The sequence below is a fragment of the Poromitra crassiceps genome, assembly GCF_964638095.1.
Source record: "Poromitra crassiceps genome assembly, chromosome: 1".
Classification (NCBI taxonomy): Eukaryota; Metazoa; Chordata; class Actinopteri; order Beryciformes; family Melamphaidae; genus Poromitra; species Poromitra crassiceps.
Window position 1 is genome coordinate 42,676,772 of NC_139623.1, and position 27,382 is coordinate 42,704,153.

At 43.9% G+C, this 27,382-nt stretch overlaps 1 protein-coding gene across 1 annotated transcript in view; it reads right to left on the minus strand.

The window, feature by feature from the left end:
- Positions 1–79: 79 nt before the first annotated feature.
- The window catches only part of cltca (clathrin, heavy chain a (Hc)), a 95,669-nt gene continuing 68,366 nt past the window's right edge, over positions 80–27,382 (minus strand). Inside the window, exons 8-30 of the mRNA XM_083642453.1 lie at positions 25,298–25,498; positions 24,557–24,709; positions 24,047–24,169; positions 20,207–20,344; positions 19,932–20,096; positions 18,876–19,056; positions 18,016–18,179; positions 16,215–16,340; positions 15,958–16,100; positions 14,411–14,645; positions 13,798–13,920; positions 9,646–9,791; positions 9,340–9,523; positions 9,008–9,200; positions 8,529–8,686; positions 8,168–8,440; positions 6,210–6,527; positions 5,809–5,940; positions 5,598–5,708; positions 5,324–5,494; positions 4,529–4,750; positions 1,016–1,091; positions 80–855 (exon numbers count right to left, since the gene is read on the minus strand). Of these exons, the coding sequence (XP_083498579.1) occupies positions 716–855; positions 1,016–1,091; positions 4,529–4,750; positions 5,324–5,494; positions 5,598–5,708; positions 5,809–5,940; positions 6,210–6,527; positions 8,168–8,440; positions 8,529–8,686; positions 9,008–9,200; positions 9,340–9,523; positions 9,646–9,791; positions 13,798–13,920; positions 14,411–14,645; positions 15,958–16,100; positions 16,215–16,340; positions 18,016–18,179; positions 18,876–19,056; positions 19,932–20,096; positions 20,207–20,344; positions 24,047–24,169; positions 24,557–24,709; positions 25,298–25,498 (3,876 nt within the window). The 3' untranslated portion in view covers positions 80–715. The remainder of the gene's footprint in view (positions 856–1,015; positions 1,092–4,528; positions 4,751–5,323; positions 5,495–5,597; positions 5,709–5,808; positions 5,941–6,209; positions 6,528–8,167; positions 8,441–8,528; positions 8,687–9,007; positions 9,201–9,339; positions 9,524–9,645; positions 9,792–13,797; positions 13,921–14,410; positions 14,646–15,957; positions 16,101–16,214; positions 16,341–18,015; positions 18,180–18,875; positions 19,057–19,931; positions 20,097–20,206; positions 20,345–24,046; positions 24,170–24,556; positions 24,710–25,297; positions 25,499–27,382) is intronic.

The window sequence follows — 27,382 nt, forward strand, 5'->3', positions numbered from 1 at the left end:
CCTGCATAGGCTTTGTTGGGAACAAGAAAAGATTGTGTGTGTGGAAATTGTGTATGTCATGTTAAAATACTCTGTTGGGTTTTCTCATCAAGAAGCAGCCCCCTCCTTAAGTGTGTACTAGTATGACGTAGTGTTTCTGGTTTGTGGTCAAAGAAGCGGCAGTCTCATGTTCAAATATAGAAGAACATTGTAGCATTTTTTTTTTTCTGAATATACAATAATTAAATGCATTTTACAGTCGGACAGAAGAAGCTGGTCACACACATCAAAATGAAGAGGTTCTACATTAATTTCTTCTCACTACAGAGTGCAAATCAGATGCTTCACAACAGACCTTTTTTTTTTTAAATTGAGAAGAGGACTTCTCTTCCCACAAGCCCCCCCATTGTACATAAACCATTTCCCATTCAAATAAAATAGACAAAAAATAATAATCTAGTAAATACGGAATGTGAAAAATTAATCCTTGTGATTCGATCTTTTTCTTTGACAATAGAAATAAAATGGAGTCCTTCATGACAGTTTCAAAGGAAGAAAGAAAAGGTAAAAAAAACAAAACAAAATTGCTTGTCGGTATTATCCCCTCAGTGGAGGGCAGAAAGACAACAACGGGCTGGTGAAGGACTGTGGGAGAGATGGATGGATGGTAGCTCCAGCCTGCACGTGGAGGAGAGGGGGGGGGGGGGGGGGGGGGTGGAGTGAGGGGGGCGGGGCTTTACATGCCGTAGCCGAAGCCTGGCTGAGCTGGCGGCGGCTGGCCATATCCTGCAGGGGGCGCCTGGTATCCGTAGCCATAGGCTTGCTGAGGGGCCACGGGTACGCTGGGGCCGGCTGTCAGCATCAGCTGGGGTGTGCCTGCAACACGGAAAAACAAAAGCTTTGGACGTTGATATTCCAGATATTGTGAGCAGTGGGAAAGCCTGTTTAATCTAGGTGCCAAAAAGTGTCATGAAGAAACATGGCTGCCGCTGTGATTGGTGTTAAGCAGTTCAGGGTGGCAAGCAGTTTTTCTTACCATAGACGATGGGTTGTGTCTCTGTTGCCTGCTCCTCCTCTTTCCTTACGGACTCTGAGGTTTCTAACTTATCTACCTGCAAGGCAAACAGACAGATTCAGACTCAAGTCAATGGCATGCTACAGGAGTTCAAATCCACAGTTACTGGTAGATGAGCTAATAAGTGATGGATGGGACCATTCCACACAGGAGGGGCATCTCAACAATCAATGGCTTTTCTAACAGGTAGTAGGCTCCTGTCTGTCAGCACATTTCACCCAGTCAGACAAAGCCAGGCCAAATACAATTGTTAATTGGCAGGAAATAAAACAACCTGAGGTGATTGGTCCATTCAACCACTAGTTTTACTTGAGCTTTTCAGCGTTTATGGACATGGTATACACAGATCTATTTGTCGAAAGGCCTTTACTTTAATCTTCTTAAGCTAAAAGTTCAATTTCTATGTATTTAAAAATTATAAACTATTTGTTTATTAATTTATTAGTATTAAATAAAATATTTGGTGGGCTTAGCGTTAGTGCAGGACGGGTTAGGGCATTATCTATCTACAAATAAAAAAAATACATAAGACAGAAAGATCTGTATGTAGTGACAAACCCAGTATGTAATGGATATTGTATTATAAAATACAGTATTCCTGTGAAATTGTCCATTTGTTCTGGATATGAACAGTTTGGGTGGTCTAACTGCAACAACAACAAAAGTAGCCGCTTATCGAGAAAACGTGCGTAGATATGAGTCATGACAGATGCAGCAATAAGCCAAATGCATACGCTCCTGAGGGAAGGGAAGCAGCAGCTGATCCTGGGTTCTTTCTAAAGCTAAAGTAAGTGCTTGCTCAGCAGTGCACTTCCACATCGTGCAGGTATTCATTTAAACAAGTAGGTGCAATTCCATCCATATCTCTGGGTACAAACATTAGTAATCAGTGTGAGTCAAAGTTCTTTCCACACAATTTCAGCAATGCAGCCATTGAAAGGATAAACAGTCCCATGCTAGTTGTGTTACATAGCTGGCAACAGCGTGCATAACTGGGAGGGGTACTGTGGCTGGGGGGCGGCTGCTCACTACAGTTGCTGTAGTGCCCTCCATAGGAAGCTAGGCAAACCTGTAGTGCCCTCCATAGGAAGCTAGGTAAACCTGTAGTGCCCTCCATAGGAAGCTAGGTAAACCTGTAGTGCCCTCCATAGGAAGCTAGGTAAACCTGTAGTGCCCTCCATAGTAAGCTAGGTAAACCTGTAGTGCCCTCCATAGGAAGCTAGGTAAACCTGTAGTGCCCTCCATAGGAAGCTAGGCAAACCAGCAGCCTGCTAGCTTCGTGTTGCCGCTACTGAATGGCAGGGGGGTTCACACATGCTTGTTCCAAAATCAATTTCAAAAAGTGCATTTTACAGTTTTAAAAATAAAAACACATACATCTTTCTGTGTTGTACAGTAGCTGTGAGAAAATGCACTTTTCAGCAACAGCACAGAAGACAATGGCCTATCTTTGTCAATGGTTATCTAGTGTTTCAGCTTCAGCAGCCAACACAGGGAAAAGTGCATTTTCTTAAAAAATAAAAATAAAAAATAGCGAAAGGGGGGGGGAGGCTCTAGGCTTTTTTGTTTTTAGTTGTTTTGTCTCTGTTGCAGTCTCCTACTGGTTTACAGTCCTTTTAACAAGGTCAAACAAAGATGCGGTCTTAAATGCCTGGTTTACACCTGGCACAAACATGCATCTAATATTCAGACTGTCTTGATATATTTTAGCTGGATTACAATCCTATATCTTACCCTCACCAAAAACACAATCACACACACAAAAAGATTTCTCTCAGCAATCTCTTTTTGAATAGTTTGTTATTATCCAAGCTTCTTGACATCTGTTTTGCATGTGCTTCCTGGTTGGATCAGCATGCTGTAGTTTAGTGGTACATGTGTCTATATTGGATAATGTAGATTGCATACATCTTGTTAATGTGGCCCAATGTGTTTTTGACCACCTCCAGAGCTGGTTTGGGTGATCATATCTGCAATGCATATTTGATGCATTTACACACTGATTTTATGCATTTTTGCTTAATGCAGTTTACATTCTAATATCCCAAGATGCCGATTAATGATGGGTGTAAAGAGGAGTCTTAGGCCATGTTCAGACTAGGAGGCCAAATCTGATTTGTGAACTTTAGTGACCTATTAATGACTTTATCCAGATTGGTTTTATGAGTCTGGACGCTCCAAGTCTGATTTGTGTCACTTGTCCCAAACCACATATGGAGGTAGTTTCCAATCTGCTTCAAATGTGCTTTTGACTGATGTGTCGTCAGTGCGGACCCGCAGATCCACCAAATCTGATTTGAACGTACTCGCAACTCATCATCAAATGCTTCTGCGCAGGAAAATCACATCACCAACGTACGTATTTACTGACGCCCACGTCGTTACCATAGCAACCCATGCAGATAGGCTGTTTAGGTCTGGACATACAGATCCGACTTGAGAATCAGATTTGGGAAACCAATCAAGATAATGATGATTAATGACTTCATCAGCAAATCGGATTTGCCTGTAATGTGAACATGGCCTTTGTCTCACTGTGGAGGAGTATCATAAGTATCATTTAGAGTGAACAGGATCACCAGGACTAGACACCAACAGCAGACTGCCACTGTTGGTTTAATCTCTCCCCAGACTGAACGTTTCGTAATGACTGCACATTTAGAATGTCGCAGAACAACTGTAGTGTCTCAGTTTGAAACAGGCCACTACCCAGGGCGTATGTCAAAGTAACTGCAATGTGTGGCAAAACTAAAACCATGCACACTCAAGACTGCAGTCTTCCAGGCTAAAATTATTCAAAAATCAAAAACAAGGATGCAGAGGAATTTACTTTCACCTTTTCCTTAATTGCATCAACCTGGAAAAGAAGAGGCGTAGCTTAGAAAATAAAATTCAACCAAGCCCCCATAATGGCATAGATGGCAAACAGAGGCCACCAACAGAATGTATACCGGTTATCTGCAGGAGAGAGAAATCTGTAGTCTTTTTGCTGACCAGTGTTTTTCTTGATGGTGAAAACTTTGGCTTTGTGTTACTTCATCCTAAGGAAGGTACAGTACCGGTATCTTCATATTGTGAAGACAGTTTAATTGCATCACACTTGAGTGTCTGCCAACATGCTGGCTGTTACAATCATTCGCAGCAGGCTGCCATGACATTTCTCATTTTATCGGTTTGCCAAGCATGGCCTGGTTGTAATGTATAGTCTGGTTTAGATCCAACTTGAGAAACAAACAAAACAGAGAGGGAAAAGTAATATCAACAAAAGAGATGGCACTGGCAGAGGACATCAACTATACATTGTACATCAGCACTATAGCCAAATACTTGGGCTGTGTGATGGTTTTCAGATGGTCTGGTCACTACACTGCTCCTCTTTGAATGGATACAAGGTGTAGTACACGGATAGGATTTGACCCACTGCATTTATCAAAGGCAATTTGTTCCACGCTGAGCGAGACTTAGCTGACCCACCTTGCTGAGGTACTCCCTCATGACCTGGATGAAGTATGGCATAGAAAAGTCCATGATGTTGTGCCTCCAGGCGGTCTCCAGCACCACGTCTGGCCTCAGCATGTCATAGCAGGTGAACAGGCAGGCGGCAAAACACTCCTTCTTGTCCTCCTGTAGGAACCAGGACAGCAGCTCCTCTGCCAGTTCTGTGTCCTTGGACTCAGACGCATACTGCATGGCATCCTGCAGGGGAGAGACAGCGCGGGCAGGGTCAGGCATGGTGTGAGGCGGGGGGAGATGGGGAGTGACGGCTGCAACATGATCAAAATCTATATGGTCGCATGGTATAATCAGGAGTCAATCTAAGCATTACATCCTACTATAAAATCAGGGAAAACTCTGTCTCTGTCTGTCTGTCTGTCTGCCTGTCTGTGTGTGTGTGTGTCTCTGTCTGTGTGTGTGTGTGTGTGTGTGTGTGTGTGTGTGTGTATGTCTGTCTGTCTGTGTGTGTGTGTGTGTGTGTGTGTGTGTGTCTGTCTGTCTGTGTGTGTGTGTGTCTGCCTGTCTTTCTGTCTGTCTGTCTGTCTGCCTCCATTTATCTCCCCAACGGGTTGGCCAATCAATCTGAAACTGCACATGGACATTGAGCATCGGCATAGGCAGGGACCGACGACGCTGATTTGACCATTTTTCCCAAATTTAAGCTGTTTATGAGCATTTTTAGCAAGTCTGCACATAGTTGGGGGCGCGGCGAGGCGTGCATCCCGGGTATAGACTAGCCAGAAAATGATAGTGAAATGTAATGGGGAGAAGCACCTTATAGAGCTTGTCCTTCTTGCAGAGCTCCACACTCTGTTTCCAGCGGTTGTTGCCCTTGAAGAGGTACGCCGCGATTCTCCTGAACTCGATCAGCTCGTGCTTCTCCAAGCGCTGGGCCAGCGAGATGTTGTCAAAGTTGTCATAGGCATCTATTGATGTCCTCAGTGCCTAAGATGAGTGAAGAGGGACAAACGGTGGATATTAAATCAAAGAGTAATTTCCAATTTGCGGAAGAGAATTCAATGAAACTGCTTTGTGAAGGGGCTCTTACCTGATAGTCCTCCTCTGTGATGAAGAGGTTGTTAAGTGCTTCATTGACTGATTTGTTGTTGTGGTTCTGTACTGACCGCAGGTAGGGCTTGACCAGAGGCAGCTGTTTCACCTGTGGACACACATGCACATCGGTCACCTGAGCTCTAAACAGCAGAGACGACGCATCATATCGTACAATGTATTCATTCAGAGGCAGGCTGAGGGGGTACCTTGTTGAAGAAGTTGACAGCACGGGAGTGGTCCAGTCTGGGGGATAGCACTATGAGCAAGTCGTTCAGTAACAAGGGCTTGAACTCCAAATAGAATTGGGTGGCTTTATAGTACAGCTCCACATTGGCCACCTATGCAGGGGGACAGAGGGACAGGAACATTCAGAAACTACAATCAGGACAGACACATACCCATAATAATAGGTTATTAGAACAAGTACAGATTCTGTCCCATGGTACACTTATGGCAATGAGAAGGTGACATTTCACAGCGATACAACTTACATTCCAATTAGAATTCATTATTAATTAGATACTACTACTCAATAAAGAATACACACAACACATCATTTGGAGACCAACTGTGTTTAAATGTGTAGTGAGATCAAACACAACTGTACCTTGGTGATGATGTCTTTGAACTGGCCCTCCTTCCAGGCGTCTGAGGGGTGGTTCATCATGGTGATGATGGCGTTGTCGAACTCCTCGTACTTGTCGTACAGGAAGACCAGCTCGGCCCACAGGTGGGCCTGCTCTGCCGCCCTCAGGACCTTTGGGATGTTGACTCTGGACCAGAAGAGCTCCAGATGCTCCCTCATCTTCTGGGGCTTGAACTTGGAGTAGAGGATGGCCAGCTCTGTGAACATGCCCATGTGAGCCCGCTCCAGGCCCAAGGCGGCCTCCAGCATGGTGATCAGCTCCTCAAAGTAACCGCGGTCCTGGGAGAGAAGCGAGGATTGGATGTTAGGAGTGTGCATGAGGTTTTATAGAAACTGTACAGTGTATGATTTTGATATTGTCGAACATGATTATGTGCATTATTGATTAGTGGTTGTCAAACTTTTGTTTTGGCTTCAGTACCCCCTTTCCCTGATTTCTGAATCCAAGTAGCCCCCTCCTTACCTGACTACAACATTTAGCTTCAAAAACTGCAGGAGAAAACTAGAGGGTTTCAACTTGACAAGATAAACATTCTAAATTGCCCCTAGCTAACTTCCTATTGCAGAGTATATACAGTATATGATGCTAACGGCCGGGACACACATCTTGCGTCTGCTGTGCGTCTGCGTGGCGTTACCTGTTGATTTTCATTTCGGCGCCCATGTTAACAGGTTACAGCAGCCACACCACCGGCATCAGACGCGCGTCTCAGGCGCGTGTCTTGCGAGGCGTGAGACGCGCGTCATCTAGAGAATAGAAGCGACGCCTATTTTTTCTGCTTTCCCGCGCGTGTCTCTAGCGTGTCTCTACACAAATAGACATTAAAATTATATTTTACAGGGGCAGCCACAGCCAATCAAGGCTCATTTTGATTTGAGACGGGAGGATGAGCGGAGCTCACAGCTGCAGTTCTCCTGCCCTCTGAAAACCACATAGGCTACAACGTGGCTTCGTTCCTCCCCTCCCACCACACACACACACACACACACACACAAATCAATACTGCCTCGATTACGAAGTGAGCCCAAGCGATCTTCAGTTAAAATCATCATTGTATTGTTTATAGCAAATTTAATAAAAGGTAAACTCTATAGGAAGATAGTTGGCAGACAGACAGCAGCGCGCAGCAGCCACGCTGCCTGTGTGGATGGCGCGGGCGTGCCAGCCGCAGCCAGCACGCCACGCACACACACACACACACACACACACACACACACACACACACACACACACACACACACACACACACACACACACACACACACACACACACACACACACACACACACACACACACACACACACACACACACGCACTAGGTAGGTACACGCAATGTGTGGATGGCGCGGGCGTGCCAGCCGCAGCCAGCACGCCACGCACACACACACACACACACACACACACACACACACACACACACACACACACACACGCACTAGGTAGGTACACGCAATATGTGTGTCCCGGCCGTAATACAATAGCTGACAGGAAAAAAAGCTAGGTTTCAAACTGTTCCCTAGCAACACAATTCAGTGAAAAGTGTCTATAGCATACAGTATGATCAGATGCAATGAATGATAACCTAGCTTCTGAAGAATATAACATAACAAATAAGAAATGGAGTGAAGGAGTTGCAATTAGTGCCTCCTGAGCAGATTTATTTTAATATTTCATTAATTTTCATGATTTATTCTCTCTTGAATATCCCCTGTAGTACCTCCACATCCCACATTTGAGAAACATGGGATTAGGGAACAAATTAAGGCAAAAACTTGGGAGCTGAGTATTTCCATTCCTATTTATAGGGCTAATTAAAATGTAAACACTGTACAGTTCTGTGTGTTGGCGTGTACAGGCACAATGAAAATGCACAACTTGAACACACACTAGTGTGACGTCTCAATTTGTCGCTCTTACTTGGTAGTAGTTAATGAGCTCCTCCAGCTCGTCGGCGTGCACCACGATGTGGAGGCCGCACATCTGCGCCAGTCTGAACTCCTTTCCGTCCACGCAGGCGAAGCACACCTCCTTCCAGGTGCGGGTGCTGTTGGCCTTGCGGGCGCCGTCCACGGCGGCCTGGTACTCTCCCAGGTGCACCAGAGTTGAAGCCAGCCGGCCAAAGTTGGACACGTTGTTGTACAGCAACTTGGCTGCGTCATACATTTTCTCGTCGTAGCAGCGGTCACCGACCTACGTTTTGAAGAAAGACGTGCCGTTAGATTTTGGACCGGACAACTAAGCTGCAGAGGGATTGTATGTGTATGGGAGACAAGCTCACCTGTTGGATGTGAGCATTGTTGGGTCCGTTGATGAATTCTTCCAGTTCAGCCAGGCGGTTGGTCTTGGCCAAGGCAAAGATCAGCTCTGTCTCCACGTAGGACTCGCGGGCCTTCTTACGAGCCATCTGTAGGAATTTCACCAAGTCCTCCCAATTCCCTGAAACATGGTACGAACAGACATAGTTGTATTGCATTGTTGGGGTTTAAGCTTGTGTGTGTGTGTGTGTGTGTGTGTGTGTGTGTGTGTAAAAAGTGCTGCTTCAACTGTATTCTATGCTGCAAAAAAAGATCATATTGTGCACTTTTTTCTCCTAAGGACTAGCTGCAGTAGCTGCCACTATCAGTGAACAGAATGTGGGTACAAACACTTGATATACTACAAACACATCAGAACAGAAACACAGCCAATGTGCTCCATAATGACTATTTATGATCAGAATGACAACTAATACCAGGTCTGTTCCCCCCCCATCCTTACCACTCTGATCAGCGGCCTGCACCACCTCCATGTATGCAGAGGGGTCATCAGCCTTGATGTAGGAGTCAATGGCCTCCTTAACCAGGCCCTTCTGCAGCTGAGCCTTTGCCAGCTGGCTCCACACAGCCGGCTCATTGCAACGCTCCGCAAACTCATAGGCCCGGTCCAGGTTGCTGATATGCTCGATCAGCACCTGGGAAGCAAAAAGACAAGGGAGGTCAGAAAGGTCTACGCTCAGGACCGCCTCAAAACAATGCAAAAACAACAACAAATCAATGACTGATTCAAAACTACAGCATTGGGATCGTTGGGTAAAGAGCAAATTGGCTGACCTGCACAGCAGAGGTGTTGACGTCAAACTTCCTGAAGATGGCAAAGGCCTCCTCAAAGAGTTCATTGCTGATGGCGATGTTGGCGATGTCGGGGGCGTCGTAGTTGTCTAGCCTGTTGATGTACTCCATCACACGGGTGCGGTCGGCCTTGATCGCTGTCAGGATCAGCAGGTTCTGCAGATTTCTGTGGGAGAGAGGAGACCAATAGCATTCAGCATTATTTGAAATTACACACATACCATAGTAAAAAAAACAAAAAACAAAAACAAAAAACGTTTCATTTCATGGTGAAGAGAGGTAGATCACCTGTGTTCACTGAAGACAGAGTTGTCCAGCACAATCTTCTCCAGCAGTTCAATGAGCTCGTTGGGCAGGTCAGCAGTCATGAAGGCTTTGACTGTGACCGATACTTCCTCTGGGTCCTGGGTCTCTGACAGCGCTGTCTGCACCACCTGACAGCAGGACAAGGAAACAGAAGGTTAAGAGTGGCACACCAGACAGGTGGACTGAACCGATGGGACACACACTTGTCTGGTCCATCCTTTATTTCAGGCTTTCCCAACCTTGGGGTCGGGACACCAAGTGGAATCTCTTAGAATTCAAATGGGGTTGCCTGAAATTTCTCGCAGGCTAGTTGATCAATACAAATAATTCATATGATAATAATAACACCTCACACACAATCTGAAATAAATGAACGTCTCCTTCGTTTTCACAACAGCATCAGCTAAATGACAAAATGTAAATATACATCATTGTGATGGACAGAGCCATAACGTGTGACCCCCTTTAATAGTAGGGCTGGATTAAAAAAATCGATATATCGATATTGAATCGATATTCATGTGAAAGAAAAAGTATCGATACATAAATCCCAGTATCGATCTTTTAAAATGCATTTTACTTTTTTTTTTTTATAAACATAGGCTATAATATTATAGGCTGTGTGTGTGGTGGGGCGGCTTTAGCTCAGGAGGTAGAGCGGGTCGGCCAATGACGCAAGGGTTGGCGGTTCGATCCCCGCTCCCTCCCAGCTGCTGTCGCTGTGTCCTTGGGCAAGACACCTAACCCTCCTTGCTGGCAGCCTGCCGCCATCGGTGTATGAATGGGTGAATGTAGACTATCTACTGATTGTAAAGCGCTTTGGATAAAAGCGCTATATAAATGCAGACCATTTACCATGACCATTTAGTTAAAACATAGTTTCAAGTTGACGTTTATTTATGTTTGTAGTTATATATAAATACTACGGAATATAAATACTGTAGGCTACATGTGCATTGTGCATGCACCATGAGCCAGATGTACAGACCTCAAATCTGTTTGCATTATAATGTTTGTGAACTGGAAATGTTCATGAGCTGTATTAAATGTTATTTTATTTTATTTACAAAGCATTTATACTTTATGAAACACTGTTTACAACATGCTGCTGTTCAATGATTCTGTTGTATAGTGGAAATCTAAATTTGTTTGGCTTCTCACAGAAGACTGTAAAGAAAGAGACAGAAGACTGTAAAGAAAGATAAGATGTTGAATGACTATGTTGGTCATGTTTAAATAAAAAATAATTCCATGATGTAACTGCTTGCTTTATGGTCAATTCTTAATGTTAATATTAATATTTTTTAATAATGCACCAGGTTAGAGGGTTCCTTGTACAATTTACAGCATTAGTTCTTCGAGAATCTCTTCCATTATCAAAGCAAAACTGGTACTGTAACTAAAATATCGATATGGAAAATCGTATCGACTTGGGACCTTGTGTATCGGAATCGTATCGGGAAGTCAGTGGCGATACCCAGCCCTATTTAATAGAAAAGTCTTTCTTCAGTAGGGAGGCAGCCTGTTCAGCGATACGGAACTGAGCTGTAGGCCTGTTAGTGAGGTCTGTGTTCACCAAATATAGCCCATATTTATAGCCTACTTAGCTCTTTTTCAATTGACCTATCGCTAAGCCCCACCCCCCGTGCTCACTCGGACAAACACAGGGCAGGCTGACTAGAATTGAATGGCAGCCGTCACTGTCAAAGTTATATCCCAAGAGGCTCTAAACAACTTATTGAGGCATGATATTGTCTAGAAGCCATCATACAGTACTTCACTATGCCATGGAGGGCGATGTACAACATTTAAAGCTATCGATAAAAAGAAATTAGATAAGTGCATGGAAACGGCTTTAGCGAATCTTTAAAGGTCCCATTCCGTGCAAAAGCTATTTTTACTTGTAAATGCATATATACTGCTGTCAGCCCTCCCTGTAATGAGTGGTCACAACCTCAGAACTGCCACAGTTGGATTTGTCCCTATCCAGCTTCCCCCTGCAGTCTCCTCCAAGCCACACCCCCAAACGCTTCGTTTGCCCAGAGGGGGATTTGGGACGTCACGAGCTTCCTCACGCATACTGCGCGGGTCTCTCTCACACAAGCTACCTGCACCATTTTGTCTGTAGCCACAAAATTAACACTTCTAGCTGGAGCGACGCCAACTGTACGTGATCCAGCAACTGCAGAGGTGCATTCGGTAAGTCTAGGCATTTTGAGATGTCCTCTTTAGCGTAGTAACCGTTAAATTAACGATAACTCGCAACCTAGCGTGCTGGTCCACAGACGCTAATCTGATTGGCCGCTGGGAGCCTGGGGCGGGCTCTCCCTCAGCGGCCAATGGGAACTGTTAGTTCTGAATATATTATAGAAACAGGCCATTCTTGGGAAGCGACGAGATGAGGAAGTGAGAACTCCGTCACAACAAACGGGGTTGCTATATTTTCGACAAATTAATCCAGAATCATGTTTTATGGACCAGAGACACACGTTTTTAAGAGGTTACAGCTGCACGAATTGGGACCTTTAACCAAACATGCACTTTTAACGAAGGAAGAGAGCGAGATAACCAGTGGGGATAACAGGCGACTGACATCCAGAATAGAGCTGTGCATCTTCACTGATCTCACGATTCGATACGATTCGATTATACAAGTCTACGATTCGATTCGATTCGATTAAACGATGCATCACGATGCATCTTAAATCGATGCATCACTTTTTCCGCAATACATGATTTATTTTTTCTCACTTTCTTTTTTCTCACTGTGTGGCTACTTTTAAAATAAAAGTGCATTTGGAATTGCATTGTATTATGATCCATAATTAAAATAAACAACTGCATGTACTTACATTCTATTTTATTTGATTATAAAAAAAATATATATATATATATATATTTTTTTTATAATCGATTTTTGATATTTGTTAATCGATGCAGAATCGTGCACGTCCGCATCGCGATGCATCTCTGAATCGATTATTTTCGGCAGCTCTAATCCAGAATTTACATTTTATTCACTTGAGTAACCTCTCCGTGGATTATATATATGCCGAATTGAAGAGTGGCACCTGGCAATCTATTTTATGTAGGACTACCTCTGTATAATCAAGAAACTTTAAATTAATAGTGTCTATGTTTTTCATAGCGAGACAACATCACGCACGTTTGGGTGTAGCAGATCAGGAGAGGCATAGCCTACAGCAGGCCACTTTTTCCATCATGTTTTCTGTTTGGACTACCTCACATTTATTTGGGGAACGAGATTAATTCCCTCGTTTTAGGGTTTGACTGGTGTCTGGCGATGTTTTAATCACATCAATCAATGCGCCTCCTCTTCAACCAACTCCATTACGTGCATAACGTAATGGCTGGAAACTCGCATAATTCAGCATTTTCTTTTGCCGACTTTCTGAATACCATGATGATTTCATGATACCTTTGGATCATGGAAGGCAAATGAGGGAGAATACTTATCTAGCTGTCACCACGATTGCAGATTTAACGTCCAAAAACAGCAGAATTGTGGATGTGAGTGGATCTACGTTTACTAGTTTCTTATTATCCATTGCCTGGCCTCCCAGGATACCTCATAATGTTGCATTTACCCCCATGCACATCGTTTGACCATTGTTTTCTACTTATAACTGTATGAAACACCATAAAACCAGAGGAGAATCCCGATTTCTTCTGCTTCTCTATGGAGCTCTTGGCTCAGGTTGTCCGAGTTTATTGTGGAGATACACGCACTGTATTTTCCTCGTCTGCTTTCGGGGCAGGACTTAGCGATAGGTCAATTACCATTATTCATTGTTTAATTTCAAGTCATTGTTTGTTCAGCATTAATTTTCAGCCTTGTAAATACAAGCTCACCTATGCATATCTGCACTGGGAACATACAATCCTCACATTGTGCACTAATCCGTGGCTCGTCCCAGCTATTCTGACTTGGCTGCCGTCCACAATAATATACTTTAAATAGCCTAAATGTGATCTAAATTGAACATTTAATTGGAACATAGTATTACAAGCTATTGCATGATAGAACAATTAATTTGAGCAAGAGATCACTAGAGTTTTGTGACATCAAAGTGGGGTCACAAACCAGAAAAGGTTGGGAGTCCCTGTCTTTACCTGGTCGATAAGTGGTCGCCTGAAGGGGTTGGTCTCCAGCAGCACACTGGCCCACAGCTCAGGGTCTTTGCGGCGGACCAGGTAGCGAGACAGGCTCTTGAACAGGGAGTTCTCATTGCAGACCTAGAAAACAAAATGGACGAATCACAATGCTTCCTGCTACACTGGCTGCACTAGATCAGAAATAAATAAATAAAGGTAAATAATAGATAGTAATAAACAACAACAACAATAATAATAATAATAAATATGAGGTAGTAGGGATGTTAAAAAAATAAAAACATTTCCGATATGAATCGATATTCCAATCCCAAGAATTGGGAAGCGTTAACCCATAAACATGGTAAACATCTGTAAACTTTCATATATTGAATAATGCACCAGGTTAGAGGGTTCCTTGTACAATTTACAGCATTAGTTCTATGATAATCTCTTTCATATCCAAGCAAAATCGGTACTGTAACTGAAATATCAACATCGATCGGAATCGTATCAGAAATCAGTGGCGATACACAGCCCTAATAGGCAGAGGCAAACCGAAAGACACAGATAAGTACCGAGACAGACACTTGGCTAGAGATAGAGACAGACTGGAACAGAGATCAATCCTCACATTGATGAGCTCCTGGTCACACTGTCCTCTCTCGTAGGCCACGCAGGCCAGGTGGGGGTCCCTCTTCTCGCAGTACTTGCCCACCACACGGCTGTCATAGTAGGGGTTCTCCCTCAGGAAGCGCTCAGGGTTGTTGTTGCTGTCGATGTAGATCTTGGCCAGGGCGTTATGTGTAGCGGGCTCCTCACAGCCTTCGTGGATGCGAGCCTCCAGCCAGGGCAGCAGCAGCTTCAATCTGTGAAGCAGGAGAGGGGAAAAGTGGTGAGATTCTTTAACGACTGCGGAAACAGCTTCTCAGACCTGGCCTGAACAGATGTCAAATTCTTCTTAGCGTTTGTTTTATCCTTCTTGGAGCAACAGGTGGATGAGATCTCTCATCATGGGACGAGCGTTGGGCTTGGTACTCAGAAATAGTAAAAAATAATAATAATAATAAAAAGAAAAAAAGTAAATCGAAGTCGTGGGAATTGTTCCAAACAGAGAAAGGAAACAGCCCTTCAACGTCATCAAAAACACACATTTCTAACAGCTCTATGTACATGTTGTGACTCGGGTACTCGCCACACGATGAAATAATAATCCATAGTTACGTGAAACGTCATTTTGGTAGTCAATCCACACGCCGAGAACTAAACAAAGATGAACTCAAGTTACTTCCTTGTTTGCCTGTACACAGCGCTTCTGCTGTACACAGTGCATGCATACAGAACATGCGCAGGCACATGTGCTATATGCAGCGCCTCATTGCAAACAAGGAAGTAACTTCATACTGTTAGTTTCTCGGCATTTTGGATGATTATTTCATCGCGTGGCGAGTACCCGAGTCACAACATGTACATAGCTTTTTGGCGCCGTTAGAAATGTGTGTTTCTGGTCACTTTGAAGGGCTGTACCATTTCCTCCAATTCATTGGCGATACTAACTGGACGACTGTAGCTCACAGTATAGTGTACGGAGAGTGACGGGAAAGGCTGTGTATCTTGGTTATGTATGGGCAATATGGCAAATGGCAAATCTCCCTAAAAGTTGGCGCATCCCTTTAAGCCTATTTTTATTTTTTTTATTTAGTCTAAGTTACTGTGAGAGAACAATGACTTTTTTGACAATGAGCTTTTTTGATGGGTAACTACCGTAATATTTATAAAACTGAAATGGTAAGTTGTTACATTACTATGACTGTAGTGTGTTATTAAGCAAAGCACAAACTTCCCTACATTGCCCCCTACAGTCCAATAGTGTGAGATTTGAGTGTCACAGAACAGTGTAATATACTGACTTTCAAATATTCATTATCCTATTTGGCAAATTCCACCCATCTGGTGTGCCAAGCGAAAAGAAAAGAAAAGGTAAATCCTATTTCAGCCAGGTTGACAACATCTGCGCAGCAAAAGTTCAGTTTAGGAGTGGAATGGATACACAAAATGCTTGTGAGAATGGAAACAACATTGTTTGTAGTACAGTAGGTTACTGATGGTTTACACGTGCAAGAGTCTGACTGTTTTTTTTGCTGTAGTGTTTATTGATATGAGGGTGGCAAGCTGCAGCACCTGTTCCTCTTCTCCACCTCGGCGACCAGCTCGTCAGTAGAGAACTGTCCCCTGACAACCAGGATCAGGCTCTTGATAACATCCTCCGAGCAATCCACGTCCAAGAGACCTCCAATGACCACGGGCAGACGGCTGGGGTTCACCTAGGACACACGCAAACCAAATCTCATTCACGTTAGCTTTGTAACGTCGTCTGCATTCGAAGGATGCAATGTAATAGTGATGATGCCCTAAAACGCTTGGCTGTCTGGCCTTACTTTCTGCACATAGATCTCAATGTACTTCTGCAGGTTGTTGCGGTAGAGGTAGAGGACCAGGTCGTGGACAAAGTCGAAGCGGTCGCAGACGATGATCAGCGGTAGCTGGTCGGTGAGTTTGGCCTCCTGTTTGTCACACACAGCGGAGGGAGAAAGGAAAAAAGTCAGCAAGACAGCACAGCCACGAGGGCACCTCCACACAAGTCACCAAACACCACAGTCAAACCTGATGTACAAGGAGTGTTCTTTTACCACTGCAGAATTATGGGTATTCATGGAATGTCCAAGACTTACAATTACTACCACAGACAAAAAGGACCTGACTTTTATGTGGCTAAGTTAGACGTATTTTGGAGAACTATGATGCACAGGTTTGACTGTATTGTCATAGGCCAGTGTAACTAACTCGTGTACAATGGCAAAAGTAAATAAAGCAGAATCACTGAAAATGAAAATTGAGATATCATTTTCCAGTTATATCAATCCTGCTCGAGTGATTCCAAAATTACACAATATCAAGAAGAGAAAAAAAAAGTTTCTCAACTACGACAAATGGAGAGACGTCGCTTCCCCCCCCCCCCCCAAGAGTTTGTTTTACTGCAGACTGAGCTGAGGAAGAGAGAGAGAGAGGGTAAAGGAGTAAAAGGAGAAGTAAATTGCCCATCATTCTGAGGCTAAAAGCCAAATGCAGCTTTGTCACTCATGAATATAGGCAGAGGGCTCCCAGTGAAGGCCGTATAGGCAGAGGGCTCCCAGTGAAGGCCGTACCAAGGTAGGCCAGGCAGACACTAGACGGCACTGACTGCTCGAAAACACTGACCACTAGCCCTACGTACCACAATGCTCTGCTGCCCTCTATGGGCGTGGCTGAGACACTGCGGCCATCCGCACTCCTACAGGATTAACAAACTGGGATTGTGCACATCGCCGCCCTGCTTCGATATCGACCTGCTTGCATGCTGCAATGACTGGAGAAAGGCATTACAGGACTTCACGCTACACAGACAACTGGACAATATCGTCTAATAGCTCTCTCACATCATGGATTACAAGAGCCTTGCTTGTGGGCCCTAAATTTACATTCACACTCGACTACAATCACACACACAAAACATCTAATGAATGACTACAGTAGGACTAGTTCAAGCACTGGGAATATTGGGTGCACCCCAGTGGGTGTATGGCTTGCGGTGTACAAACCCATACGCCTCCATACAAATCCCAGTTTGAATCCTGTGCCTAAAGCCAGGGGAAGGGATGAAAAGAAAACAAGAGGGTGTGGAAAGGTCCTGTACTGAGGGGTGGGATAGATTTACCTTATACATGTCCTGCCATTCCAAAGACAAAAGGGGAAAAGCACAAAAGATAACATCTTCCATCAGGATGGTTGACGTGAACATTTTTTTTAACCAATACAGGCAAATGAATGCTTGTTGGTGTGTGCTAGTGACATTATTATTATTATAGTGATCATATTAAAATTAGGAAATCAGGCTTCCAAAACAGCAACGCTAAAAGTTTTTTGCTGCAAGTAAAATGTGATATAAGATAATGGTGGTAACTAAAATGTCACTATCATGGCTCAGATGAGATGTACAGTAACAGTCAGGAAAAAGCAGGAACAGTTAGCAGAGTACAGCGAAGAGCAGAATACAACAGAAAGAAGTGGATTGAAGAGGAGAGGGAGTGTGAGAATAGAATAGAAGGGATCAGGTAAAGGAGGAAACGAGGAGCTACTCAATCTGTTTTCAGCGTATGACCCTCTCCCGTCACATGTCTCCAGCTGACCCTGCAGCCGTACCTTCAGGAAGTTCTTGACGCGCTCTGGGTCGTAGCAGTTGCTCTCTCTGCAGATCCTCTCCACCTCTTTGATCTGACCCGTCTTGCAGGCAGCCTGGATGTACTTGAAGTGAACCTCAGGGTCCTGACTGAAGTTCACAATGGAGCCCAGGAAGTAGAACAGACCTAAGAGACAAGATACATTCAGTTATAGTCAGTAAAAAAAGATGTGCATGAAATATAGAAAATTACATGAAAATTAATTATACAAAACAATACACTGTAGTAGCTAGCTAAACAAGCTTTTATCTTTGTAAAAAACAAAAAAATAAACCACACATTTGTGTATATGTATACTGCGACTTCCACCAATCTAATTATAAAATAGAAATATTTAATTGCTGAATCCATTATGCAACCTGAAATATCACCATCATTGGCATGAATGCATTTGATGTATTTCTCTTTTCCAAATAGTTTATGAACGGTTAAGCTTCATTATTTAAGTAGTAGTAGAGGAGCAGCAGCCATTCACTCCCAGGCGTTTCTACACAATCAACTGATTTTCCTACCTGACTGTGGCCTATTTGGCTAATTGATAGTAAGTTAGATAGTTGTTTAGCCTGAGAACAGAAATATGTTGGGTGAATTGGCCCATTGTACACGTTATAAATAATGTTACAGTGGTTGTATTAGCTACTTTACCGTACTTTGTGCCTCTCGGTGTTTATGTTAAGTCTTATGACCAAACATGCCTTAAGTGTCTATGCAATTCCAAAAAGACAACACTGGTATTCAGTGGATTGTTGTTTTCGTTGAACCAAGAAAAGACTAAAATAACGAATGAAGCGCTGCGTGCCAGAACAGAGTTTGGGATCTCACCCTCAAAGCTCTTGAAGGACTCAAAGAGCTCCGTGAGAGAGTTTGTGGACAGCTGTTCGTGGTACTTGGAAGCCACCTGGACACAGATCTGCAGGTTCTGGCGGATGTTGGCTGACAGCATGGCTCTGAGGCACTCCAGAGAGTCCTCCACTGACAGGGAGCCGAAGAAGTTCACCAGCCACTGGAGGAGGAAGGGATGGTGAAAGTTAGCCCGAGTCATATAGGAGGTGCACTATGCATATACTGTACAGTAACAAGCATGAGGTTTGAGTCACTGATTCAAATCCCTCTACAATCTATGAAAACCCACTTGCCTCTTCCTCAACAACGGTTGTCAAGGGGCCCTCGAGCAAGGCACCTGTACCCAAATAACTCCAGTTGCTGGCAAGTAGAAGACTGTTACCATAGATATAATATTACTATAGATGGGTCACCGCAGGCTCCGCCAATTCTAACAAATGGTAGCAGCAAGTCTCCTAAATTGTCACGTGACTCCATTAGACTCAGACCTGCCGAAAGTATCCTCAGTGGGCGTGGCCGTGGAAAACCACGGGCAAAACCCACGTGACAAAGTGACAGGAAGTGAGTTGAAGTTGGGCCGTCGTGCTTGAAATCCCATTGTCTTTGCAGTTACTGCTTCCATGTGTAAAATAATGTAACCCTCTGGCTCTTCCTGCATTTCACTGCTGTGTGAAATCCCCATAATTCCAACCTTTGGGTTTCATTTCGAGTCAACTGAAGGATTACATTGTCCTTTATGGGCAGAGAGAATTCTGTAATCCCTCCAGCTTTTTCAAAACCCACTGGATAACCCTAAAAGTGCAAGCTAAAAATATTCCTGTTTTCCTCAGTTCCTGAAAAGTGTATGTTTTGGATATAAACGCTTTTTACCTAAAGCTACTGCTGTAAATAAGAATGTGCAAGAGTGAAGGAGAAGCACACAGTATAAGAAGGTTTATCCGACCTGGTTTCCTAATAATATATAATATTAATTCACACTACAGAAAGAGTTGCCTAATTTACGTAGGCCATTACAGTCTTTCTAGAGCAGTTTACCTCTGGATTGAGAAGGTGCGTGTGCACCACAGCACGCTTGATGTCGTATAGGTCAGTGTAGTGCTCCAGCGCCCTCTGCAGGAGGCCAGCCTTCTCACACAGCTGCGCGATGTGGGCACGATCGTAATTGGTGAACATTTGGTTGCCCAGGATGGCATCAGCAACCTACACCAACGAGATTAAGCATTAAGAGAAAAATAAACACTGATCAAATGTAGGCCAACATGCGTTGTTTGCACGTCTTTGAGTAAAGTATGTGTAGTTCATGCATCTACCTGTGGAGCATGCATGAGGTTCATCTCCAGCAGGCGAGTCTGCAGCGGTCCCTCTGAAGGTCTGTTGTTTTTCAGGGCGTCCAGGAGGAAAGAGGTACACTGCTGGATCAGGTTGTACTCCATGAACACATCCACAATCTAGACAGAGAGACAAGATAGAACTTAAAAACTCTGAGAGGAAACGAGATATGTCGATACCAAATTGCTGCTATCCTGATAAAGACATCACTTGTCAGAGCTTTTCTTATGTACTGAATAAAGTACTACTGCACTCAAGCTCCCTCATATAAACATACCAGTTATGACCCAGTGATGGGATCCAAACTTGAGACAGATTTAAGACCATACACTGCTTTGAATCTGCTCAAAACCCAGTTAACAATGATAACATTTACATGCACACAATATTCCACTATTATTCGGAAAATGACAATATTCTGAATTTGATAAGGGTCATGTAAACAGCATATTCCAGTTGCATTTTCCGAATTTGTCCTTTTTCCGAATTTAGCATTTTCCCATTAAGACATCTGGGTTATTCCACTATTATTCGGGTTTTCGGAGGATTCTTTGATCATGTATACAGCGCATTCGGAATATGTGTCTCAATCAGGGTTTTTACCGCAGTTTGTGACGCATGTTTCATCTTTGTGGTCAACTGATGTGTGCTAGAAAGTAGTGCTGCACGATTAATCTAATCGCAATCGCAATCGCGATGTCAGCACGTGCGATTACATAACCGCAAAAGTGTGCGATTATTATTATTTTTTCACGTCTTTTTGAGTGTGTGTGTGTGTGTGTGTGAGTCTCTAAACTAACGTTACACGCGACGCAGCAAACACGTTTCTCTGCCATCACACTGGGCATCAACACTAGCGGGAGGCTTCTCCCATGCACTCCCGCAAATAAGTAATGTTATGCGCAGCAAAGTTACATCTTACCAAGAGGGAGAGAGAGAACATCCATGATCGCTAACAGCAAGCTATGCTAATAACTAGCTAACCGTTCAGAAGCGCAGTCTGAGCCAACAGCCGTGTGATTAGTGAGAACGTCAGTAAAATAAGGAGAGAGCTGCAGGTGCTTATGCAGAACTAGTGCACGATTAAGTGCACAGTGGGTAATGACCCGCTGTGATGAAGAATATAGCGAGATTAACAAGGTTGATAGCAAAACACTGTCAGCAGCTGCCAGCAGCAGCACCTCCAGGCTTCAACTAGCGTTAGCCTGTCACATGACGCCTTCATGGTCCCTCGATAAAGTCTGCAGAAAGATGCACGTTACCTCTCCACTCTCTCAAGAAGCGTCACGTGAGTGTGGCGTTTAAGGCCATCTGTCGCTACAAAATAAATAAACGGGGTGTATCATTGTATTACTCGACAGACATGTAACTAACTTTGCCAGTCTGAGCCATCTTCTATGTGCTCTAACACAGAGGTTCTCAAATGTCTTTCAGCCAAGGACCCCTTACAAGATAGAAAATATACCGGGGACCCCCTCATTCTGATTTGTGATTTTGGGCTAATTGTTTCCACGGTAACGTGCTTGACTTTTATTTTGATAGGTTTGTTATTAGAATGTAATCCATGAACCATTTTAGATTTAAAGCATAAACTATTTTCGTTGAACTATGAAGATTTTGCAACAAAAAAATATATATATATTATTTTTTATTACATTACATTTACATTACGTCATTTAGCAGACACTTTTGTTTTGTCCAAAGCGACTTACAATATCACAATTTGCCAACAGTACAGAAAACCACTATGCAACACAATCAATGACAGCCAAGATATTTTGATAGACTAGCACCATGTAGGAAGTAGTTTGAGAAGGAATAATTAACATGTAGCATTTTTTTTTTTTCTTTTCTTTTTTTTTTTTACTTGAAAACTTTTCGCGGACCCCCTGGCAAAGTGCCACGGACCCCTGGGGGTCCGCGGACCCCCATTTGAGAACCACTGCTCTAACACAGTGCAGTTTCTATTTTTCTGGTGTTTCTTTTTTACATGTTTGGGACAGGCAAATGTGGTCAAGCTACAAAAAGGCAAGTTTTCAGAAACTGCAAGTAGCCTATAATGATACCATGAGAATTTTACTCATTTTTTATGGTGCAGTGCGAGTGAAATGTTTGTGGCTGTAAGAGTCAATACTCTTCAGGCCGTCCTTCGGAACTTAATGCATAGATTCATGTGTCGCTTAGATGAGTCTGTGAATAGCATCATTGTCAGTATAAGTAACCCTGTGAAGAGCTGCACTAGATACTCCTCTAGCCTTAGGAGACATTGGCTTAAAAGCCTGTATTTATAAATGTCACAAATGCCCTGTCTAACATGTTCATTTGGACTGGTTTTTATTTACCGGTATGTTTATTGTTGTATGTTTGTTTTTCTATGGACCACGAGTCTGCAATAAAGGCATCATTCATTCTCAAAATGTTTTATTTTTTTGTAAAGATAATTTTATTTCAAATTGTTTTATTTATTTAGTTTTAATATATTTTAAATTGTAACATATTTCATGTATTTTAGTCTGTGATACGTGAAACCGTGGTATTTTTGTCCAAGGTTATCATACCGTCAAAAACTCATGCCGGCACATCCTTAGATACCTCTTGTTTATTATATCGCAATCACAATCGCAATCGCAATATTGTCCACCATAATCGCTAATCGCACCTTTCCCCCAAATCGTAAAGCACTACTAGAAAGCGCTAGAAGAGGCGATATAATTATTAGAATCCGTCATCTCTGGCATGCGAACAGAAAAGCCCACATTTCTGATCGGGAGGAGATGAGAAACATTGTTTGGTTGCCCACAGAAGTCCAAAGTGCTTGCGACCTTGCGAGGTAATAACGTAGGCTACTAGCCTACTTTTTATGAAAGACTTGGATGTGCAAATAATCGCAATGCCAAACTTCCCAGCAGCAAGCTCCTGAAATGGACCAAGTGATGCTGGTAAGAATAGCGCTGCTCTGTTTATTCTCAACAGAAAAACTCCGCCTACCTGAATCTCTCTCTCCCCCCCTCCCTCACCTGTCGGGGAGGGCGAACTACGGCTGCATGTAAACGGGAATATTAGTGGATTATTCATTTAGTCGGAATATTGTCATTTTCCGAATATGGGCAAAAACCGGAATATTGTGTGCATGTAAACGTAGTGAATGATAACATTTGTTACATGATTTATAACACATTTTAGGCAAGTATTGTTACTTCTTTCAGTGATCCAAGGGAGCCTCATGCAGTTTGTTACTGTATATTCTTAAACCTGGTGTTATCTGCCAGTACAGCACTATTGGCGATGCAGAGTGCTGCATCAGGAGGAATTTTTGCAGTGCAGGGCGCTTGCAATGGTAGGCAGCAAGATGTGGCTTTTCATTTACAATACAGGCTATCTTAAGTGTATATATGTTGGCATATGTTATGTTGACTGTCAAATAGCTAAGTGTTGTCTAAGTGCTGGAAAGTTTTTGGTTAGATTCTGCCAGCTAATTGCAGAGGATTGGAGGAGACAGTGCAGCTCATAGTATAGGCCACAATATTATCTTAATTTAGAAAATCACATTCAGACTTGATCCAAACCCCTACAGCACTTTCTGTACAATCCCAATCTGCCCTATGCTCGTGGGCCTACAACTGTTTTGTGAATCCAAATCCAACTAAAGTGAAGAAATGTCAAGCTCTACCACAGAGGCCAGTTCCACTCTTAATGACATGTATAAAACAGTAGAAAGTAGTCACATGATGTGGGATAAGTTGGAGGTATTTTGTTCAGAAGGGACCATGTATTCCTAATAGATCAGGACTCAGGAGAGATCCCTGCTCTTCTCGTCCGACCTGTGTGATGTCAGCCAGTGGCTCTTCATCCTGGACCAACATCTGGGCAAACTGCAGGCCCTGCTCTGGGTTGATCCGCATCACGTTCCTCAGCAGGAAGATCCAGTCTGGAGTGTAGCCCACCTGGAACCACAAAAAAAACAAAGGGATACATCTATTATACAAGCGTGTGTTGTTTTTTGTAATCACATAATCGCAGCGTAGCATAATTGACGTTTGAGAATGAATGCTCTTTAAACTCCATCGAGGCAAATACATTTCCTTTAAGACCCGTATGGTATACTTCCATCACAGTATCACACATAATTGGAGTTACAAACACAATATAATCACACCTTGACCGTTCCCATTTAAATGATCATAATGGATCCAGGGATTAGGGGTGGCTTTGTAGTTTGATAATTATTTCAAGTGGCTCCTCCTGCTGGAGGGGCCAAGTAGTTCATCATTTGGGAATTTTGAAATCTTAACAAGTGCATAATACAACTTTAGATGGAAAGACAGGCATACCTTCTTAGCATATAGGACAATCTTGGGGAACTGGCCGGTCTCAGCAAAGCACTGGATGACCTTGTTGGGGACGTTGGCCCGCAGGTAGACACTGAGAGCCAAGGTGGGATCCACCGCCTTCACCAGGTCGCCCAGTTCTTCAGAACACTCCAACTGTAACGTAGGACAACTAACCTCAGCAGTAGACACACTTCAGAATACGGAAACTGCTCTTTTACAGGCCCTTTACATTCCCTCAAATTCAAGGAGACACGGATCAAGGTTAATTACTGTTACAACACTGATCATTTTTAGAATGACAACTAGCAGGCTTTACAGAATCTCACAGACAACTAAATCAAAAGCACTTCAATGTATATTCTTGCACAAAATCACAATATCAATTCAAGCACTTTGTCTTTCAATGTGCCATGTCTATTTTCAAAAAATGTAAAGACCTTGATCTTTCTCTCGCTCACATTCACAAACTTTCAAGGATTTCAAGGACTCATGGGAACCCTGGAATAAACACAGGATGTGCAAAATGAGGATCACCAGCTCTCTAGCTAACTATTCAGGCAAGTTGGAAGCGCTCGATTCTCTAAGAGAGACACTTTGGCGGAAGGAGGAAACGCTACCGATGCCTCGCATAACAGATGGTCTCACAGCATCCCAGATAATAGGCGAGTCATGTAAACACACAGGCGGCTCAGGAAAGGGCCTCTTCCTGCGAGAGGAGGTTGAGATGGAGATCTGGAATACCTTGTCCTCCTTCAGCCACTTCTCCAGCAGCTGCTTGCGGCCCTGCTGGAGGACGGGCCTGCACAGCTCCAGGGACTCAAACTTGTTGAGCTGGCCCTGGTCCAGCAGGATGCCAAAGTACTGCAGCAGGGGGGAGGTCTGGCCCGGCTGGGCCGGCACACTCTGGAAACGACGGATGGTGTCTGGGGTACGCAGGATCCCCTGCGGGGAAGAAGGGCAGAGGTCATATGCCATAGAAAGTTGGGTGGACATTTGATAGCACCATGGAAGGCAGGAACAACAGGACAACACAATAAGTTGAACTAGTGCAGTGCCCGTTCCCCCATGCACCACCCCGTGTGCGCTTCCCCCCGCACACACTGCACTCTGTCAGGTCCTCCCTAAGCGCACTCCCAAAGTTTGAAGTCGATCCGACAAACGGTTCTCGAGATACGCAAAGGACAGACATACAGTACATACATTTGGAATAAGTCCAAATTGCATGAAATGCGGCACCGCACAGTCACTCCATCGGAGTCCGAGCAGTGCACTCCCCAAGTTTGAAGTCAATCGGACAAATCTTTCTCGATATAAACTGCTTTTTGTGTTGCCAGTAGGTGGCGCGGGAAATTGCAAGATTTGCAAGAAATTCAGCGCCGCACTACTTCGAGTTCCCATGAGCACACTCCCCAAATTTGAAGTTAATCGGATGAACGGTTCTCAAGATAAACCACGTTTTGTGTTGCCAGTAGGTGGCGCTGTGCAGATTTGCACAAAATTCGGCACTGCTCTATGTCAGGTTCCCAGCAGCACACTCTCCAAGTTTGAAGTCGATCAGATGAATGGCTATCGAGATAAACCGCTTTTTGTGTTGCCAGTAGGTGGCGCTATGGCAAATTGCACGGAATTCAGCTCCCTGCACTCCGTTGAGTCCCCCTAAGCGCACTCCCCGAGTTTTAAGTTTTAAGTCGATCAGATGAATAGATGAGATAAAGTGGTTTTTGTGTTGCCAGTAGGTGGCGCTATGCCAAATTGCACGGAATTCAGCTCCCTGCACTTCCTCGAGTCCCCCTAAGCGCACTCCCCAAAGTGGAAGTCGATCGGACGAACGGTTCTTGAGATAAACAGCATTTTTTTATGTTGCCAGTAGGTGGCGCTATGCCGAATTGCATGAAAACAGGGCACTGCACTGCACAATAGGGCACACTCCCAAAGTTTAAGTCGATCCGACCAACGCTTCTCGATGGCAAGCAGCAGATGATGCTCATCCATAATAAGCACAGGGCTTGAAGGAGCACACGCTTGATTGAACACAAATGTTTTAATATCGAACATGTTTCGCGTCCGAATCGCACGGAAACAGGGCACTGTACTCCGTCAGGTCGCCATCAGCGCACTCCCCAAGTTTCAAGTCGATCCGACCAACGGTTCTCGAGATACGCGAAGGACAGAGAGACCGAGAGATAGAAGGCTCTTTCACACCGGCCTTGAAAGCCGAAAAATGCACGGAAAATAGGATTCGCGCCTCCGATGTGAAAGTCGTGAACGCGCTTTGGTGGACAATTGTTTTACGCCTTTTGTCCCGCGACGGTAGGTAGTAACAGCGCCGGGTTACCTGGCAACCCGCCTCCATTTGAAAGCGTTGTCGCAGCGAGCCGGAAAAGGTGCGAATGGTCAGCTCATTCATAAAAAAATTACAGGGGAAATCACCTCATGTATCAAGAAAGTGCAGGAGTGAAAGTAAAAAAAGTAGCCTATACAATCATGACTGCAGGGACGCCAGGAGGAATGCTCCGTTCGGTTAGGCTTTATGCTCAAACGATGTTGACATTAGTAGGTACAATTAACGGATATAATAATAAGCTTCAGAGGGCTATAGCTGTCTGTGGCGAGTTGGTCTGAGGATATTCCCTCTCAAAATCAGCTCTGTGCATTCCCTTACAAAAACTACTAACGTTAAGTAGTCATGTGCATTTATAGCCTATACTATTCCCCCGACGAACGTTATGCAGACTGCAGCTGTTTGATATGCGGGCGGTCGCCTTTCAATCCGGGAGCGGGGGATTTCACTTGAAAGTACACTGCAGCACGGGAATGTGGCCCTGC